Source organism: Macrotis lagotis, chromosome 2, assembly GCF_037893015.1.
Source record: "Macrotis lagotis isolate mMagLag1 chromosome 2, bilby.v1.9.chrom.fasta, whole genome shotgun sequence".
Classification (NCBI taxonomy): domain Eukaryota; kingdom Metazoa; phylum Chordata; class Mammalia; order Peramelemorphia; family Peramelidae; genus Macrotis; species Macrotis lagotis.
The window spans coordinates 320,101,370-320,118,986 of NC_133659.1; the positions used below are offsets into that span (position 1 = coordinate 320,101,370).

Genomic DNA, 17,617 nt, shown 5'->3' on the forward strand with positions numbered 1-17,617 from the left:
CAGAAGTGGGGTTTATAATCATTACCTCAAAAAGCTGAATATAAGGGCTCTGGCCTTAGAATTTTCAGAGACCCATTCTCACATCATCCTACCCAAATCATTTTCAGACTTCCAGGGACAGAGCTGCCCTATTGGAAAATTAGCTAATTTTATTTGTAATTTATATCTGCTACATTCTGTTTTGCCAGAGATTTATAATATTCTCCTCCTGATATACTTAGTGAGTGGGCTAAGCTCTAAGTGGATGCTCAAGGCTTCTAGAATTAACCAGCCCCCATGTAAATAGAAGTCCCCCCAATCCAACCTCTGCTATATTCTAGTAGCCCCAATGCAAGAATCAGGGTATATGTCTATGAGAAATCACTATTCATGTAAGAGTATCTCTCAGTTTTTACATTGGTTTTCACGCTGCTCTGATTCACGTAGGAAGAGACTCATCCAAACCAACCTGATTCACAGTAAGTAGTTGTAAAAATCTTAAAGTAAAACTAACTGAAGACTAGGTTGCATACAAAGTAACAAAAAATATTCAACTGTTTGCTCAAAGATGTGTTCATCTTGAACCAAGATTCAATGTTGTTGGTCTCTATAACTGGGTAGGTTGTAGATGTGTCCATCCCATAGATTTATGGGCTTCTTTAATCAATGACCAAAATTCATTGGAACCTTCTGGTCTTTCATCACTATGTGTCTACATCAAAAAGTCACTATCATAGTTGACCATGGAATTCCAAGAGAATGCCATCTGTGACAGAAATTATGATAGAAACTTTAAACTTTATCTTTTCCAATGTTCCTTGCCTAAATTCTCATCCCTTTTATGCACATACATTTTCCAAAGCACATTTGTATCTATTATAAAAATAAAATCTGTATCTATAATTTGTATCTAATAATAATAATCAAAAAATAATCAAAAAATAGTCCAAAATGTTAGTGTAGCCATTAGAGGAAATGTTTGCTGTGTAGAAACCCACCTTGGCTAGGATAAACTTGTTCTGATGCTTTAATATTTTAGTGACTCTTCAACAAGTGGGTATTCTCTCCAGGTCTGCCCATTCAGTGCTGTTCTTTTCAATGCACTTCCATTAGTTCACAGAGGCCTACCTAATGTTTTGGGGATGATCTTCTAGTTCTCTTAACATTGTATGGAGAACAGAAGAGAAGACGGATTGTCCATAATGTCTCAGAATAATCACTTAAAATTTTTTTAAACTAGTTTTTATCAATTAAGTAGTTTTAAAACTACTTTTATAGTTTTATAAATTAATATTTGTAAGTATGATACATGTACACATACATATAACATGTTTTTATTAAACCACACTGTCTCTCATGCATAGTAGTTATTTCCCTTTATTTTTTTTAACATCAAAATCTTCTCATGTTAAGACCATTTTATTTAATTCCTTATCCAAACATGAACATTTAAACTCTTCTGGAGTGTAATCAAACTCGGTTTCTAATGAGATATCATCAAAATAGTTTTCAAAAGTTAGAAGGATGGGGGAAAAAGGAGTAGAGTATTGTAAAAATAAAAACAATTTATTGCTATTTCAAAAAGGAAACTTTATGACCAGAAAAACGAAAACACTATTTTCAATAAGTGACTGTGTTTCTATGGACCTAGAAGCTCCTCTAAAATTTAATTTGAAGACAATGAAACAACATTCTGCTTTGGTTCCTCAGACCTTCAGTTGGAATTGTGGTATCTTTATTTGTCAATATTCATCTCCATCTGTCTCTTCTTGAAAGGACAATGTAGCCGCTGTAGCCTGGATGGCTAATGCCTTTTGCCTTTGGTAGGGAAATCAAGCAACAGGAAGAAGAGCCAGAAATAGATGTGTGGGAGCTTCTGAAGAATGCCAATCCCAATGAATACGAAAAGATCGCCTTTCAGTATGGCATCACTGATCTGAGAGGCATGCTCAAGCGACTGAAGCGCATGAGGAGGGTTGAGAAGAAAAGCGCAGGTATGTAGAAAGGGGAAACTTTTTTTTTCAAAACCCACAATGTTTGTATTTTTTTTTGCTAAAATTAAAAGATTAAGCCCCATAGCCAGATGCAAATGAGATGTGGAGCTGATAGAGGGGAAGGGAAGAAGAAGTTAACCAGAAAAGGACCATTAACTCCTGAAGATGCCATAGCTGTGTTTTTGTATGATTTTTCCAGGGTTACATAAGAACCATTCTTACCTGGTGGATGTAGAGTTTATTTTGGAAATTTAAAGTCACAGCCATAAATCCCATTCCAATTAGGCTTTAAGAGGAAGGTCATACATTTTTAATGTATTAAATTACATTTAATGTAATTTTTAGTAGCATTTATATATGTTATACCAGCATTTTCAATGGCTTTGGAGTCAGAGGCATCAGGTTCTAAAATCACCTTCGTTGCCTACTACCTGGGTGACTTTGGGTAAATCATTCAACCTCTTAGGGTTCCTTGGATTAGATGATTGCTGAGCTCCTTTCCAACCCGAGACCTATGAAGACAAATGAAGTTCAGAGACTAATTTGCCCAGGATTACAGCACTCATAAGTGTCAGGTTTTTCTGACTCCAAAACCAGTCTTCTATATGGCATGCTGTTAGAATTCATGTCCATGTGAGACTTGTTATGTAGAAAGTGCAAAATCATAGTAATCATTTTAGTAGGGATTATGCTGAAAGAGTAAATGTTTCCAGTCATTTTTGTCCATTTTGCATGTTTACATTTCTACTACTCTCACTCTGGGAGATACCCATAAATTTTCAAAGCAGCATCTCAAAGAGATTGAGAAAATAGTTTCTCTCCTTATTTTACCTTTTTAAAAAGGATATTATTTTCAAGTTTTAGGTTTTTTTTAAATGTGTCTAAGGGATAAAGAGTTTCCTGTCCATGAAGGCAGTTCCCAGGTGAAAATTCCATTCCATACATGGAACCTTTGGAGGCTTGACAATTGAATATAAAGGATACAAAAAATGAATTGTCCTCTTGTGACTCTATTTGCAGGCTCTCATTACATTGTTAGCTAATCTTTTTATTTTTCCTATTTAAATTCTTGGTCCTTACACTTTTTTTCTCTTTCTAATAACCTTCCTTTCCCTTCCAGCTTTTTCAAAAATTCTTGATCCTGCCTACCAGGTAGACAAAGGTGGTAAAGTCAGATTTATGGTGGAATTGGCAGACCCAAAGTTAGAAGTGAAATGGTATAAAAATGGACAAGAAATACGACCAAGTACCAAGTAAGTGTTGAATTAATGAATGTTGATGGGGTCCTAGATTTAGATCTGGGAATGGAGAAGGGGTGGGGGGAATCTGTGAGGCTATTTTGCAGAAAAGGAAACCAAGGTGAAGAAGTTTGAAACCTAAGATCATCCAAGTAATAAGTGACAGAGCTATGATCTGAACCCTGGTCACTGTATGATACCTATAAATAAAATACAAATAAATAAAATCATAATTTCATTATAACTAAATAAATAAAATCATGATTTAACCTTCTACTACTTCATGTTTTGATGGACAAGCCTGGTTTCCAGCCCTGCCTCTGGTGAGGACTGTGTGGCTCCCAACAAATCCCTCAACCTCCCAGTGCCCAGGGACTTCTCTTTCAGTGACAGAGGAGGCAGAGTTTCCATGACAAGTGGACCCTAGGCCAGTACAATTTCATATGTGGACCCTACCCCCAAAATAAGGAACAAAACAAAGAATTTATGAAATATATAGTAAGGGGAAAAAGTGAGATGTTTCACAAAAAGGCAGAGAAATTCATGAGACCGTGTCTCAAGGTAGAATGAGTTCTGGACTTAGAGTCCAAAAGACCTAGACTCTGAAGTGTCATGGCTGGGCGTGGGTGGACATGTCTTTTTACCTCAATTGAGTCTCAGGCAACCCCCAAAACTTGCTAGTCAGTCAAGAAACATAGGGTTCAGGTATTGTCCTAAGAGCTGGAATTGCAAATACAAAAAGAAAGCCCTGAAGAAGCTGACAATCTAATGAGAGAATAAAACACAGACATTGAGGGAATTTGTTTTCCTTGATTTTATTTATTACTCCAAGGAATTTGTTTTTCTTTTTCTCTTTTTTAATAGAATGGAGGAAAAGGTAAAAGAGAGAGACTAGATTTCTGTAAATTAAAAAAAAATTAAATTGAGACACGGGGTACTATGGATGTGGCTGTTGTAGCTGTACTTTCAGATGAGGTCACTATATTGTTTTGCCTAATTATTTTGTTACAAGAGTCCTTTTGGGGCAGGGGAATGTGCAAATGTCTGAAAGGTGGGTAGGGGAGAGGGAAGATTCTTGGCATGAGGGCATGATGGAGATATCAGAGGGGAAACAAAGAGATGGCTGGCTTGGATGCTTCCTTAAATGGAGGTTCTGGAAGGAGCTCTCCCCCGCAATCCTGGGGAGAGGCCCAGGGGCAGCAGCTGCAAACCAGGGAGGTAGGAGTTTCAGAGCTGAAGTGGTCTTGCAGGATAAAGAGTTTCCTATCCATGAAGGCAGTTCCCAGGCAAAAACATCCATTACTCTTGAACATTATGCAGAATCCTGTCCTAAATGAAAAGGCAAAATAATAGGCCAAATATCAGTGTTCAAAGGTGTCAAATTTAAGAAGCTCACACTCACCGAGTGATTTTTTTTAAAGTGGTCATTTGTAGTCAGAACAAAAAAAAAGTCAATTTTCTAACATACCTTTTCCCCTGTCCCTGTTTAAAATAGATACATCTTTGAGCACAAAGGAAACCAGAGAATCATGTTTATCAATAATTGCCAGATGACAGATGATTCTGAGTATTATGTGACAGCTGGGGATGATAAATGTTCCACAGAACTCTTTGTAAGAGGTAAAATTACTTAAATCATGCATTATTTCTTTCTGTTTTAAAACAGCTGCTTCTGTCTTTGCTTGGGTTAATGACCAGAGAATTCCTCTTTCAAATGACTATTTTGTCTCTTATATCCTGGAAGGACTGGGACTAGCTTTAGAAGTCAGGACCTTCAAGTATCCATAGGCTAGAAGAAAGACCGCCGGTGCCTGTCAGAGGGATTGACTCAGATGTTCTCTAGGTTCTTGCTTCCTAAAAAGTGTTTGGTGACCCTCTGGCCTATTTGAACAGCTGTCTGCTGATGTCCTTCCTGCATTTCTTCACTTTCAGCAGCTGCCTTTTGCCATCCTCTCTGCTTCTCACTTATTCCCTGCTCCCCATCCAAAGCCCAAAGCCAAGAATGGGGGATGCCTCTGGAGAAGGGGTATATAGAGAGGAGGACTCCAACCCCTTCACATTCCAACAGAAAATTCTAAAACTTAAAATGTACCTCAGTCACACATTTGGCAAGTAAAATGTTAGTTCAATGAGGAGCCCAGAGTTTGAAAACAAGCTATTTGATCTCTATAGCAAAAGTGTGGAAGTTCAGCTCTCTAGAGAGGGGATTGTATTTCTGCTTGATAATATAAACCCTTGAATTACCAGAGAAGATATACCCTCATCTGCCCAAACTGGGTTTTGTGGATCTGTAGGTGTGTGAAGTCTGAAAAAGATTAATAATCACTAGAGATCAAATTGTCAACTGCCTTTGGTTCTCAAACTCATTGAAATTAGGTTTAAAAAAAAACCCATGAATTTTCTGTTGTGACTTAAGGATATGAATCATATAAGGAATCCCCCTGAGGCAGCATGTTACTCTGGGTTGATAACTCAATTTGAAGTCAAAGGACCTGAGTTCAAGTCCTGGTTGTACCGCTTGCTATCTGTGGGACATTGTCACTTGACATTATCACCACACTGGCTCTCAGTTTCCTCTTCTGTAAAAGGGTCTCTGACATTCATTCCAACTCTCATACATGCATAATCCTATAGATACTTATATATTCATAGCAGAAAATCTGGTTGCATATCTATCTACTATCTTACATGCCCATCTTACAACCAGCTTTGTTAATGGAGAGATAATGGATCAGCCCTAGTACAACATGGAAGTTGTTTGGCTGTTATTTGCTGAGAGACCAGTGATCCACTCTCTATTATTTTTACTGCACAATACATTCAGAATGAAAAACTTAAGACCCTTGTCTAGAACAGGGGTTCTTAACCCTAGGGTTCATGGATAGATTTCAAAGTGACTGAACTTTGGTAGAGAGGAAAATCACATTTATATTTTCACTAACATTTGGTTTCCTTCATAATCCTTTATATTTTCTTTTATACATTTTAAAAAAAGGTGATTTTGAGAAGAGTCCCTAGGCTTCACCAGATCATCTGAAGGATCCAAGTCACAAAAAAGCATGCAGACTCCTGATCTAGACTAGTGGTTTGAATTTTATAGATTCTTTCTTTCATTAGAAATATTGATTATAGAAGTCACTTAGGGAATGCTAGGAAACTCTTCTCTTTATCTATTACAGTCAAGAAAGCCTGTGTTCAAGTTCTGCCTTTGATATTTGCAGGCTGTGGGACCCTGAACAAGTAACTTAATTACTCAGAGTTCCAGGCAATTCTCTAAAGCTAAGTTACAGGAAAGTCCACTTCAAGCTCCTTCCATCAATTAAATCATAGTTATATTAAATCATTTTCTAGTATTCTCCTTATCCTTACATTGTCTGCACCAGCTTAAAGGAGAAACCATTGCTGCATAAAAGAGACTGGGACCTGGGGGGAGGGGGTGCCATGTTCTTCAGTGCTTTCCGAGAGAGGTGGCATCTTCCAACTGTATGGTTGGTTGGTTGGGAATCTGAGGACTAAAGTCCATGTGACTAGGGCCTCTGCTGACTTTAGTTCATTTGTCTCTCACACTAGAGCCCCCCATAATGGTGACCAAACAACTGGAAGACACCACTGCCTACTGCGGGGAAAGAGTAGAGCTGGAGTGTGAGGTGTCTGAGGATGATGCCAACGTGAAATGGTAAGCAGCCTTTCTCCCACCCAAGGGGTCTGTCCATTTTCAAATGGACAAAAATGGAAAGGCAAACATAGCGCATGGCCTACCTGACCTCTTGGAAATTATTCTACTTTATAAAAAGCTCTCCAGACTTGGCCCAAAGTAGGATTTCTTGATACCTTAAGACCTTCTGGGTTTTATTTGCTAAAATGTTGAAATGGATTACTCATTAAAATGGTGATGAATGTTACAGGAAATTTAACTCCCAGGACTAATCTCAATCTGAGCGTGGCAGGTCTTTGTAGATTGGCAATCAAAAGTTGCCAGAAACACTTTTGTAAATGGACTTATCATTGCTCTTGATAGAGATAGAAATAGTTTCTTCCATATTTATGTTGACATTTGCATAATTGAATCCTGAAACTAAGATGTTTTTTCCTAAGTAATACAAATGGTATAATAGGAATCCACTGGAGTAGATGCATTAGACTAGAGCCAGAGCTTTATTTAAGGTTTCCCATTACTGTCTTTTTAAAAAATGAGGTGAATATAATTTTTAACAACATTTTTCAAGCACCATATATGAAAAAAATGGCCCCTTCACTTTTTTTTAGGTTGTTTTTTTTTTTTTTGCAAGGCAAATGGGGTTAAGTGGTTTGCCCAAGGCCACACAGCTAGGTAATTATATTAAGTGTCGGAGGCCAGATTTGAACTCAGTTCCTCCTGACTTCAGGGCGGGTGCTCTATCCACTGCCACCTAGCTGCCCCACCCCTTCACTTTTGAAAGGCCCAAATTTGGAGAATAAGGAGATGATCTTTCTGATATCCTCTACCCTAGGCAGTCAACCTCTGGAGCATTGTGCTTAGCTCCAGCCACCATAGTTTAAGAAAGGACCCTGATAAGCTGGGGAGCATCAAGAGGAAGGCAAAATCTTGCCATTTATACACTTATTGATGGAATTGAGGGAGTTTAATTTGAAAAATTACAGAATTGGAGAATAGGAAGGGACCTTGGTGGCCATTTAGTCCAAGTCAGACACCAAAAGAATTCCCATGGTAACCTACCCAACAAATGACTTAGACTACCTCCCTTTCTGGGCAGCTTCTTCTTTGGGACGGCCATACTGACACAAGATTTTCCTGATGTCAAATCTAAATACTCGTACCAGGAAGGGTCATGTGCCAATGTTTTTCCTCAGTAAAAGAGGCAATACACTCCAAGCCAAGGAGACCTGAGTTCAAGATCTATCTCTGGCACATCCTTACTGCTGTACCCTGTGAAAGACAGTTAATATTTTGGGACCCCAAATAATGGTTGAGGTCTTTGAGGTATATAATGATTACAAATTTGCCTTAGGAGAAGGATTTCCTAATCAGAATATTAATGAAATCACAGAACCTAAACAAAAATACAAAGAGAAATAGAGTCCCAACTCTTATTTAATACATTTATATCATAATACATATATTATCTTCATTGTGCAGATGAGGAAACTGAAACTCAGAAAGCTCCCAATTTCCCAGCATCAGATTGGAAACCAAGTTTCTCCTGACTTGAAGTCAAGCACTAGTTCTCCTGTCCCATGGCCCCTCTTCTTTGGGACCTTATTCTGGTTTTATCTTAGGTGCAGAAGGAATGGTTGAAGACACCAGAATATCTCTAGTTGTTAATCACAAGATATAACTTTCTCTCATTTTTTCCAAGGTTTAAGAATGGTGAGGAAATTGTCATTGGTCCAAAGTCTAGATACCGGGTCAAGGTGGAGGGGAAGAAGCACATCTTGATCATTGAGGGAGCCACCAAGGCCGACAGTGCGGAGTATTCTGTCATGACCACAGGGGGACAGTCTTCTGCCAAGCTGAGTGTAGACCGTAAGTCTTCCCGACCTATATTTCAAATATTGGTGACAAGATCATTTCTCACTTTTGCCATTATTGATTATAGGACGTTAAGGCAAAGTTGTACAAATGGAAAGTATATTGGACTTGGAATCCAAAAGACCTGAGTTCAAATTCCAACTTGCCCACTCATTATCTGGGTGAAGTTGGGCACATTGTTCAGTTCCTGGAGTTTAGTCTCCGCATCTAATAAAGGAAGGGGTTAAATCAGATGGCCTCCAAGTGGCCTTCATCTGGGAAGCTGGGATCTTAGAAAATTTTTTTAGCTGTTCATTTTCTGCTCATATTGAGAGAGGTCAAACTAGATGAGGTTCTTGCCAAATCTTTATTTCACATTAGACCTGACTTAAAACAGTAAGTTAGGGGGCAAAGACCAAACTAACAATAACCAGTAGCCAAGAAAGGCTTTAAAATCTGTATGTCACATTATGAGGTTTTTTCAAATTTTGCATATGGTATTTCCTAGCTTGCAGAGAGAGAGGTGGGCACTTAGACACAATTATCTTCAAGGCCCATCACTTCTGCCCCTCCTACCCTGGGGAAATGCCCTTTACCAATACCAACCTGCATTTTCTCTATCAGAACCTCGGTTAGGTGCCACAAGGTACAGCACCAGCCCCTGGAGTCTGGGAGACCCCAGTTCAAATCTAGACTCATACCCCTATCAGCCTTTGCTTTCCTCAGTGTCCTCAACTGCAAAGTGGGAATAAAAATGACACTTACCTCTCAGTGTTATTGTAAGGAGCAAATAAGACAATTGTAAAGTACTTAGCATACTCCCTGTTATAGAGTAGGCTCTTAAAAAATGGAAATTATTAGAGTTTCTTCTACTAATCATATGATGTATAGTCTTAGAGGACTAAGAAATTAAGGGATTTGCTCCAGTCTTCCTGAAGCCATGCTGCTTTCCATTTTCCATTTCCCCCACTGAAGACTACAGTTTTCCTGAGGATAAGAACTGTTTCATTTTTTAACATTTGTCTTCTGAGTCCCTAGTTCTATGTCTGGCAAATTGGAGGTGTTTGTTCAAAGAAACTGACTAAGCTGTATTAGGAACCACACCTCAGCAACCAGATCCCAGAGTTTCCATCCACCAATTACAAAATTACCCAAACATGACAAAATGCAGTATTTTGTGAGCACAGAGAGGGGCCCAAATGCAAAATGGAAAAAAATGGACTTTTGGGGGGAGAGCCCTGGCCCATTCTAGCCTGAGAAGACTCTGTGAGCTGCTATTGCATCAAGATCAGGTTCAGTTGAACATTAATGGTTACGAGTTGACATGATGATAACTAATTATGATTATGATGAATATGAAAAATTGTACAGGGGAAGACAGGCAACATCGTGGTCATTTTTCTATTACACAGCAAAGAATATCATCAGGAAAAATCCCTTGATTTCTTCCCACCTCTCTTAGTTTACATCATTTTATGTATATTATTTTAAACACTGAAAAGGTACATGCAATGCAGCCATCATGATTTTATAATAGTTGTTTCAGCCATATCTGTTGTTTTCCACACAAAACAGTAGGCGTTGTGAGATTCTATCAAGACCAGGCCACAGCTTGAGTCATGCATTTCTCCATTTTATCTCTTTCCTTAGTGAGACCCCTGAGGATATTGCAACCTTTAACAGATTTAACTGTGAAACTTGGAAAGGAAATCTGCTTGAAGTGTGAAATCTCTGAAAACATAACAGGGAAATGGACTAAGAATGGTCTGCCTGTTCAGGAAGGTGAACGCTTAAAGGTTGTCCACAAAGGAAAGTAAGTAATCCAAGGAAAGCTTTCATTGATACCCTCCTCCTAGGCCTCACAGAAAGGAATGTGGGATTTGACTCCAAAAATGGTGTATTGTCCAATGAACCATGACTGGGCTCTTAGAAGTTATACCAATGAGGTTCAAGTTCTGAGATCCTACCAAGTCAAAAAGGTTTTCTTTGAAATATGTATTTCTTTTCCAAGGACCTGGCCAGAGTGACCAAAGAGATTTATCCCTTGACTGGCTGAGAGACTGATTTTTTTAGCCATACCAACTGATGGAGATTATCTAATGAGTTGTTGAAGGGCTATAATCTATATTGGTGGAGTCATCAATGAAGTCATGAATCCATGAAGTTTGGAAGATTTATTATCAAGCTATATTCTCTAGTTTCATGTTTATTAGTTATAAAAATGACCATTTCTTACTAAATTTTCCATACAAATAAAATCTTAGTGAAGGATAATAGATGAACAGGGAATTAGATAGATTGAAAATAGTTGGGAGAACCTTGGAAGGACTTGGACAGGAGTAGGAAGAATGTGTAGGCTGTGATATATGCACTAGTAGAAGGTATCCATAGTATCAATGGCATCACAAATCCATAGCCACAATGTTCAAATATGAAATAATCAAATAACAAACTCAGGCCTACATAACAGTCTGGCTAAAGGCACTGAAGTCATGATTTGTACATAATTTATAATTATTGCTGAGAATGGGCAGTCAATAGAGAATGATCAAAGTTCAAAATTCTGTTGCCTCTCTGAACTGACCCAGTCAATCAGATCATGGCCAACTTTCTATGATGCTTAGCTCTAGGAGGAGAGTCTAATTCTTGCATATTGGCTGTCTGTCCTTCAAGGCCTAGCCTAGATGATACCTCCTCCAAGAAGCCTTCATAGAAACCACTGTCAAAACTCCTTCATGGAGCACCTTGTGCTTCTGTTACATTCTTGTTACTTCTTACTTGATGCTATAGTTAGTCGTGTATGCTAGCTTAGAAACCCCGAAGGAACAAAGACTTTTATCTTTATATCTGCCTTTTGATAAACATACAACCCAACACCTAGCTCAGGGTTTTGTCCAAAGAAGATATCTAAATAGGAAACCTACAATAAAGATCGTGGTTTGTTAGGACCTAAAAGAGCCCAGATCACCCACTAACACCCAAGTAAAGCTCAAAAAAATGTACCAGAAAGAACAGGGACAAAGAAAACCAAATAGAAATGACTATGAACTCCTCCAATTCATCCAGGATACAGATAAATAGTTGTTAAATGAAGGAATGTTTTTCTTTTCATAGAATCCACAAATTAGTGATAGCTAATGCTCTCATTGAGGATGAAGGTGAATATGTATTTACACCTGATGCCTACTCTGTTACCTTGCCTGCCAAAGTTCACGTTATAGGTAAGTACATAAAGTATGCCATTGTTGTCTCCAGAGGTGATTTTTGTTCCTATTTTAGAGTTTAAAAGTATTTTGTATTGTGTGAAGTTTAGAGACAAAAAAAAATTAGATAAACCTAGTCAGGCCCAAAGAAACCGACAATGATGAACCTCAAGCATTGATTCTTCCCTCTTTCATTAGACTGGGAGCTCCTTGAGAATGGGAATTCATTTATTTTTCAATGTTTCCCCTGTGCTTTACCCATAATAAGCACTTAATAATGCTCTGTTCATTCATTCTTCCTCAATCTCCTCATTCTGTCACTGAGTTCATCCATCCAAGCTCCTCTAGGTCTGTCGTATACATTCTTTCCCTTCCATTCTTCATGCCACCACTATAATTCAGTTTCTCACTATCTCTTGCCTTTGCTCTTATAATAGACAACTAATGGTCTTTTCCTCCCTCCAAACTAGCTTAAACATCACAGCAGAAGGAATAAGTACATAGCTCTCCATCTCATAAACCTTCAGTGACTCCCCACTGCTTACCAAATTAAGTGCAAATTTTTTAGCCTGTCAGTCAGGTGCTCTGTATTTTGTCCCATTCCTCCATTTTAGCCTCATTTCTTAACACCCCCTTCACATTTCTTAATTAGACTATTTGCCATTACCTGAATGCCATCTCCATGTTTTCATATGGGATTCTTTCATGTGGGATCATGGGGGGAGGTGAGGGAATCTGCTGCTTCCATCCCTGAGCCACCAACAATTTCCATAATAAATTCACCCTCAATCCTCCTGCAGTTACCATTCTCTGTCTTCCCTTTCTACTCTGCTCTTTGGAATCTTTCTTTGACGTGGTTTAATTTTGAGTTAGAGAAACCTACATTCTAATCCTGGTTTTATAATTTATTGTCTGTGTGACCTTGGACAAGTCACTTTACTCATCTATAAAATGAGGGATTTGGTGACCTCCAAGATCTCAATCCAGGGTCCTGTGATCCTTGAACTCTTCCTCTCACATTCCTTCTAACTTCTGGTGCCCCATGAAGACAACACATCCCTTGGCACCCTTTCCAAGGCTCTCTGCTACTTTTTCCATGCCATATCACACACAGGTTTAGCAAGAAAAATTGGCATCATCTCCGCTCCCTGCTGCCCAGCAGTGCCATCTCCCAGGCTGGCAGTATGAAGAAAGAAATCCAGATTCATAGGAGGTTGCTTTCTTGTTTCTGTTCAAGCATCATCTTCCTTGGCAGAGAAATCAGCAGCAAAATCAGAGTTGGGAATTCTGTCTTCTTGAAGTTGTCCTTTCTCCTTGTAGCTCAGTAAAAAGAACACCAACCCTGGAGTCAGAGGCCTCTACCTGGAAGCCCACTTCTGGTGCTTAGGACTTGTCAAAGGAGGATGACCTCTGAGATCCCTGGCAGATTGAGATGAGCAATAGGATGAACCCCACTTTAATTGTCTTCCTCAACCAAGTTTCTTTCAAAATGCCTCTCTCTTTAGCATTCATCATCATTATCCTCAGGCAACTCTGAAGTCTAGTGTTCTAATTAAAATTCTTAGGTATTCATTCATACTTTATTACCTGTTCTTTCTTTTTTTAAACTTACCTTTTTTATACTTAATTGTCAAAGAGCTCATTGTAGATGCACCTCAGTCTCTTAAGACAGTTTTCCCTTTTCTTCCTCATTAGGAATTCTGTTTGTATTTTCAGAATTTTATTCTTGATAACTTCACATCCAGTCTGGACTGATGTCCTCTGAATTTTTTTTTTTTTTTTTAGTAGTTTTTGCAAGGCAATGGGGTTAAGTGGCTCACCCAAGGCCACACAGCTAGGCCATCATTAAGTGTCTGAGGTCACATTTGAACTCAGATACTCCTGACTCCAGGGCCGGTGCTCTATCCACTGTGCCACCTAGCTGTCCCAGTCCCCTGACTTTTAATCCATTCAATCCTACTGACCCTTTAACTGGGTGCTTTGAATTCTGCTCTCCTAAAACTTGGATATTGATTAAACTGTGCCCAGTTTCCTTCCAAATGTCTTCTTCAGTAATCTTGTTGGTCAGAAGTGGTTACAGAGCACCCATTCCCCTCTTCACTTCCTCTAACATAAGAAGAATAACAGTATCTTGAAAGCAAACTAATGATTTATCAGCTATTTTTGTTTGTTTAGCAAAGAGAGCACACCAGCGAAAAGATGGGACGGTTGAAATCTCCCTCACAACAATATCATTCCTTCAAATCCTGCTCATGATCTCTTTCCTAAACCCTCCCATCCAAAGTGGTTATGATTCTATTCTCATGACAATATAGCTTCTGTTTCTCCCTCCACTGGCATTTATCAATCTGCTCTCCATCATTATCCATTGCCTCTTTTGATTCTCACAGGGAATCAAAGATATCTTTTAATGTCATCATTTTACAGATAAGGAAACTGAGGTTTAGAGAAAAATTAAAGAAGTTTGCCCCAGGTTGAATAATTAGGAGGGGGAGACCTGGGTGTTAGGCCCAGATCAAATACTCTTTAAGTTCTCATCTAGAATTCTTTCAAGGACCATGTCTTTCATTAAATAATGTCTTATTTCCACAAGAACCATGTCTTATTCATCTTTGTATCTCAAATGATCCCTACTGCAGGGTACCTCCTGGTTCACCCATCACAGGATCCAAGACCTAGAACTGGAGGGAACTAGGGATCATCCACTCCAGTCTTCTCATGTCACTAAGGTCCAGGGGGAAGTGAAGTGAAGGTCACTTAAATCACAAGTATCAGAGATAGGATTTGAAGCCAGGTCCCCTGATTCTGGAACAGTGTTCAGTCCAAAAAATTAATTTTAATAACCACATCTTATATTCAGATCCTCCTAAGATCTACCTGGATGGTCTGGATGCTGACAACACTGTCACTGTCATTGCTGGAAGCAAACTTCGTCTTGAGATCCCAGTCAGTGGAGAGCCAGCCCCCAAGGTTTTGTGGAGCAGGGCAGACAAGGTATACCCTAATTTCTTACAAGCTAAACTTTTTATTACGAGCTTCCCATTGAGAATGGGAACCAATGAAATTTCCCTGACAGCTAGCTACATTTAAATTAATTTTTATGCATAACTAATCATGATGAAACTTCTGTATCCTCAAATTTGTACAATCAACATATGTTAGATGAATTCCTTCTAGGAAAGTAAGGTAGCCTAAGGAAGAGAAAAATGATCTGATTATACTCAGTGACATACTTTTTTATTTTAGTAATTCTGGTCTGAAAAATAGCTGAAGAAAATTTCTATTGTAAGTTAAAAATAGGGTGGTTTCATTATAATCTAATCAGTGAACAAGTATTTATCAAGGGCCCACTTAGTTCCTGTAACTTGAATTATCTGTGACTTTCTTGTGGATTTTCTTTGCCCCTGCTTTCTCACTCCTTAGGTCATTGTAAAGATTTGCCTTTTGGAGAAAAATTCATCCTGTCAAACTAAAGGCATTACAACCAGGATGAATTCCTCATTTAAATCCACAGAAGAAAGACTTATTGGGAACAGACCTATTAGAGACAAACAAACCACCCTTATGGATGGACTGGATGCCTCTGAGGACCCTTCTATTGAGGAGATTTTCAAACTGTATAATTCCAAAGATCTATTAACCCTTACAGCCCTAGATGTCACAGAAAACAGATTTTATTTAATTTAACATTTGGATGGGATTTCTGAACTTTCCTTTCAAAACATGGCCACACCCCCAACTGACAATCCTTGAACTCCTACTCTCTATTAATAGCAAGGACCTTGACTTGTTTGTGTTGGGGTCTCTCTAACAGTCAGTCTGGCAAAGCTTTACTCCTTAGAATTATGTTTTTAAGTAATTGAAGAAAATGTGAAATTTCAGTTAGAGGTCAATGAAACTAGAGAAATATTTTTCCCATCTAAAAGACAGACTCCTCAGTGAAGAACCTGGACATAAATAGAAAGCCCCTAGGATCCCTCCGTCTCTTCAGTGGAGATGCCATTTTGTTTCTGCATTTTCTTCCTAGGCTATTGCAGAGGGAGGGGGTCGGATACGATCAGAATCCTATCCCGATAGTAGCACTTTGGTCATTGATGTAGCTGAAAGGGAAGACTCGGGCGTCTACAACATCAATCTCAAGAATGAAGCAGGAGAAGCACATGCAAGCATCAAAATCAAGGTGGTTGGTAAGTTTTCCTACAGAATGAGAAGATCCAGGACCCAACAGAGCCAAAGTGGGCGCTGCTCTCTGAGAGTATCAAATGGGTGCTAGGCAACTAGATTGGGATTGTTGGTCACACATCTTTTTAAGAAATGTAATCTCATGGCAATAATGGAACAGAGAGCCAGACTTCAGATCAAGTCCTGTCTGACAAATTGTTCCATCCTTTTTCAGTCAAGTCTGACTCTTTGTGATCCCATTGGGGTTTTCCTGGCAAAGATATTGGACTAGGTTGCCATTTCCAGAAGAAAAAACTGAATTAAATAGGATTAAGTGACTTTGCCCACGGTCAGTACTATTTATTTAAGCTCAGGAATATAAGTATCTAACTCCAGACTGGGTGGTCTCTCCACTGGGCCACCTAACTGACCCCTCTGACAAAGACTGACCCTGCAACTCTGGGAAAGTCATAAAGCCTCTCAGTATTCCAGGCATCTCTCTAAAACAAAGGTACAAGTGACTTGTCCACGTATAGCAATGGAGGGAATTTCTACACCAGAGAGCTCATATGTCTGTATAATAATAATGACAGTAATAATAATAATAATAACTCATACAAATGCCAAGGGTTCCACAGAATTAGTTAAACCTCTCATCTTTACTTCAAGCTGTTTTGTCCTGGTGACCACCTTGGGCCCCTTAGGGCAGCTAGCTTGAGTCCATTTGGGGCCAAGGTAAAGTCCAGAGAAGGAAGGGTTATTGGGGAGGGGTGGGCTTGGAAGGAGTATATGAAAGCATCTCATTTCACTGACCCCCCCCCAGTACAGTGGCCTTAAGCTGCCATTCTCCTTGACATCTGTGACCTTCATTTTGAGAAACTCTGGTGGCAAGGGGGTAGAGGCACTTAGATTTGGAGTCAGAGCCCCAGGGTCTCCAGACACTGAGTATAAATGAGTGCAGCTGAATGACTCCAGAAGGAGGGGGTCTAAGAACTTGAGGCTGAATGCCACCTCCACTTGTTACTGGCAATGACAATGATCAAAGCACTCAATGTGTCTGGATCTTATTCTCCTCATCTGTCACAAAAAGAACAAAGTAGAGGGGTTGTACTAAGTCATTCCTAGGGTTCCCCTCTTAGCTCTGTATCACTGATCCTATTACTTCAGGGAATAAAGCTGGCAATCACCCAAAATGCCTCTATACTCCTTTTCTTTGCCCTTATAACTTCATTAAAATCAAATTACAGAACAGATTTTCCATCCCAAATAACTGTAGAGTAGTATTTATGATGGCCCTTGGTTGACTCTCATTTATCTGCTCAGAATATTAATGTATCTTCTCATTCTATCTCTGAGCCTAGAAACAATAGAAAATGGTCTAGGATTTATTGATTCTTTATTTTCTTATTTCTGTCCTTAGATTAAAAACTTCTTGAAAGTAGCTCCTCCACCTTATTCATCTTTGCATGCCCCTTTCTTCCTCTCTCTCTCTCTCTCTCTCTCTCTCTCTCTCTCTCTCTCTCTCTCTCTTTC

General features: G+C 39.0%; 1 protein-coding gene across 9 annotated transcripts in view; it reads left to right on the plus strand.

The window, feature by feature from the left end:
- MYBPC1 (myosin binding protein C1) overlaps positions 1-17,617 on the plus strand; it is a 108,680-nt gene that overhangs the window by 56,019 nt on the left and 35,044 nt on the right. For all 9 annotated transcript variants that reach the window (XM_074226692.1, XM_074226695.1, XM_074226693.1 and 6 more), the window contains 9 exons: positions 1,807-1,973; positions 3,094-3,226; positions 4,707-4,831; positions 6,782-6,887; positions 8,569-8,735; positions 10,371-10,533; positions 11,835-11,941; positions 14,784-14,917; positions 15,951-16,110. In XM_074226692.1, coding sequence (XP_074082793.1) covers positions 1,807-1,973; positions 3,094-3,226; positions 4,707-4,831; positions 6,782-6,887; positions 8,569-8,735; positions 10,371-10,533; positions 11,835-11,941; positions 14,784-14,917; positions 15,951-16,110 — 1,262 coding nt within the window. The remainder of the gene's footprint in view (positions 1-1,806; positions 1,974-3,093; positions 3,227-4,706; positions 4,832-6,781; positions 6,888-8,568; positions 8,736-10,370; positions 10,534-11,834; positions 11,942-14,783; positions 14,918-15,950; positions 16,111-17,617) is intronic.